Source organism: Dromiciops gliroides, chromosome 1 (assembly GCF_019393635.1).
Source record: "Dromiciops gliroides isolate mDroGli1 chromosome 1, mDroGli1.pri, whole genome shotgun sequence".
NCBI classification, from domain to species: Eukaryota; Metazoa; Chordata; class Mammalia; order Microbiotheria; family Microbiotheriidae; genus Dromiciops; species Dromiciops gliroides.
In genome coordinates this window covers 617,251,286-617,254,848 of record NC_057861.1, presented here as the reverse complement: position 1 = coordinate 617,254,848, position 3,563 = coordinate 617,251,286, and the positions used below count along the sequence as shown (strand labels likewise).

At 36.2% G+C, this 3,563-nt stretch overlaps 1 protein-coding gene across 1 annotated transcript; it reads right to left on the bottom strand.

Moving 5' to 3' along the window:
* Positions 1 to 1,672: 1,672 nt before the first annotated feature.
* On the bottom strand, positions 1,673 to 2,629 carry LOC122733028 (olfactory receptor 2K2-like). The gene is given in 1 exon segment (XM_043973516.1): positions 1,673 to 2,629. A coding segment is annotated over 1 exon segment (957 nt).
* Between the last annotated feature and the right edge of the window lie 934 nt (positions 2,630 to 3,563).

Below are 3,563 nucleotides of genomic sequence, written 5' to 3'. Positions count from 1 at the left end.
TTTACATTACACATAGAGTAGAGAAAATGTAAAAGGGTCATGAAAACAAGAATGATGACCACTATGCTGCTCTGTAGTGATAAAGTTATATACTGTTTCTCTGGGAGGGGAGAGTAACGGCCATTGAGTAATGGAAGCTTGAGACACACAAATAATCATTTATCTCAGGTTGCATGTTCTCTTATGATGCTTTTATTCATATTTTAATATTTGTACTTATCTTTTGAATTCAAGATAAAATGTATTAAAATAAGAAATGAAATAATTTAACTATTTAAATATAATCTTTTAAAGTTATTGTGATTTTGAATGTTTCTATTGATGGCTGTTAGGTTTTCAATAAAGAATAAGAGAAAATTTAATAGAATCAAGGAATATTAAAACTGGAATTGTCCATTAAAGATCATGTAGTGTAACTCCATTTTACAGATAACAAACTAAATCACAAAGAAAGGAATTGACTTGCCCAAAGTAACAAAGCTACTAATCTTTGTTTTCAAAATACAATAGCTATATCTCCTTATGATGAAGAATCCCTAGATTTATACTTTTAATTTTCTTTTAAATAATGAAATTCCTAGGAGACATTTTGTAGTTCTATACAATTATAGCTTTTTTATGGAAGATCATTGAAAAAAAAATTTAGTAATGAAGGATGAGGCATTGAAGTACTATGATCATTGTTAAAACAGAGAGCTTCTCCTATGTGCTTCTCATTCTGATTTGTTCTCATCTGATCTTTCCCCTTTAATCCTTCATTGTAAACCTACAACTTAAGAAAGCTACAAAATGACTTATATGTATATGTATATATATATATACATACATATACATATATATAATATATAATGACTTACTTCATACATAATTAAAAAAATAAAAATAGAAAAAATAAAGGATAGCATTATGATCTACTTTGAAATCAAGACCCAACATTACACGCTGTGTGATCCATGAAAAATCCCACCCCTATTTTGTTCTCATTTCCTCCCACTGATGTAATTTTAGTTTTTCCCCTTTGGGACAGTATTACTTAGAATTTTATGGAAATTTGGGGGAAGCTAGGTGGTGCAGTGGATAGAACACTGGCCCTGGATTCAGGAGGACCTCAGTTCAAATCTGACCTTAGACCCTTGACACTTACTAGCTGTGTGACTGTGGGCAAGTCACGTAACCCCAATTGCTTCACCAAAAAAAAAAAATTAAAAAGAATTTTATGGAAAATATTTAATTCAACTTTTGATATAAGCATATAATTTAAATTTTTTCTGCTAATATGATGAATTATTCTGCCCCTGATTGCTCAGGATGGAATGCAGTTAACACTAGGCTCTCAAATATAATGTTGAGAGTATAGACTCTGGTAGGTTCTCTCTCATGTTAGAAAGGCTCAGAGCACACTTGGTGGCAAACTTATTTGAGGACCATCACAGATCCCCTAAGTACAGGGAATCACCAGCAGTTTGACCATCATATTTTTCTTGACAGAAATTCTTGAAATCCCCTAATAAATCATGGTGGACCTAAGCTATATTGTAATAGAGGAGGTACCCACACCAGTCATATGAATTGAAACCTACCTCTTAAGAATCCAAATCCTCCTTAGCCCTTTCTATGAGAAGCCAACTCTTTTTGTTTTGTTTTGCTAATGATAAACTTAATACCAAGTCTTTCAGAGTCTCTGTGAAAAGACATTTCTGCTCATTAGCTTTTTCACAGCCCCTTTCACTTCCTTATTTCTCAAGCTATAGATAATGGGGTTTAACATGGGAGTGACCACCCCATAAAACAAAGTAATGAACTTATCAGTTTCTTGTGAATCCACCGATGTTGGTTTCAGGTACATAGAAAGGGCAGTCCCATAGTACAAGATTACCACTGTAAGGTGAGCTGAGCAGGTAGAGAAAGCTTTGCTCCTTCCATCTGCTGAGTTGATTCTTAGAATAGTGAAGAGAATGAAACTGTATGAGATGCAAATTAAGAGCATTGGGACTGGAAGGAGAAGCACGCTGACCACCAGCATGATCATGTCCATGACCAGTGAGCTCGTACAGGCTAACTTCAGCAGTGCTAAGATTTCACATGTAAAATGATTGATGGAGCTCCCACAGAGAGGAAGCTGCAGGGCAGAACTTGTTTCAAGTAAGGCAGTGAGGCAACCCGTTATCCATGACCCAGCTGCCATCTGCAGACAGATACTTTTGTTCATGATGATAGGGTACCTAAGGGGGTGACAGATTGCCACATACCGGTCATAAGCCATCATGGCAAGGAGCAAACACTCTGTGGACCCCATGGCAAGGGAGAGATACATTTGCAGGGCACACCCTGTGAAAGGAATAGTACTTCTTTTTGTGATGAATTTCATCATCATAGGAGTAACAGAGGAAGTTGTGTAACAGATGTCCATGAAAGAAAGGTTGCTGAGAAAGAAATACATGGGTGTGTGAAGGTGCAGATCCAGTATGCTGATTGTAATGAGAATGCTATTACCCAATAGGGTTACTAAATACATTAAGAGGCACAAGATAAAGAGAATGATTTCAAGTTTGGGGTATTGGGAAAACCCTTCCAGAGTGAATTCTGTCACTGTCCAGTTCATTTCGGTCTCTTATCCTCTGTATTCCATCTGGAGAAATATAGAGAAAATATTTTCTAGACAGCATCATTGTTACACGTAAAAATATACCACTTTATTTGTTTCTTCTGACATTTAACTCTTAATGAAGATCTCCTAAAATATACATTCTTGTGTAGAAAATTTTTATTTCAATGGATAAAATTATAACCAAAAGAAGTAGCCCAATCATGGGATGATAATCAATGCAAAAGATAGGATGGGACAGATTCAAAAATACTGGATTCACTTTTAGGGAGGAGTTGACCTTGACAACATCCTTAGAAAAATATCCTCCCATCTCTGAGATTCTTTGATTCTTCATGGGGATACAAGAAACATAGATTAAATGATAAACATCAATACAAGGTAACTTATCCGAAATGCCAATTAGAATGGAATTGAGATGGGCAGCTAGATGGCACAGTGGATAGAGCACCGGCCCTGGAGTCAGGAGTACCTGAGTTCAAATCCGGCCTCAGACACTTAACAGGTAACTAGCTGTGTGACCCTGGGCAAGTCACTTAACCCCCATTGCTTCACTAAAAACAAACAAACAAACAAACAAACAAAAGAATGGAATTGACAGAAGTGGCACTGGTAGTGGGAAAAGTATTTAGGAAACTGTAGTGATAGGCCTAGTGGTGAGCAAAGAGAGTGCAAAGAAGGGCATGTTCCAAAGGAACTGGATTTAAACTTAGATAGGTGTTGGTCTTCTTTGCCTTGGTATAAGTGGTTCTTTTTCTCATTTTATATGTCCTTTACATTTACCTATTTGTGCAGAGTTGTATTCTCCCTAGCAGAACACAAATTCCTTTGCTGTCAATGATAGCTTTCCTTTTGTTTCCTTAGGGCCTAGAATGGAATCTTACATCAAATATATCACTGGCTTTAAAATGGTATGCCATAGCACATTTTGGGTTTCCAATTTCATCTGATAGCCCAT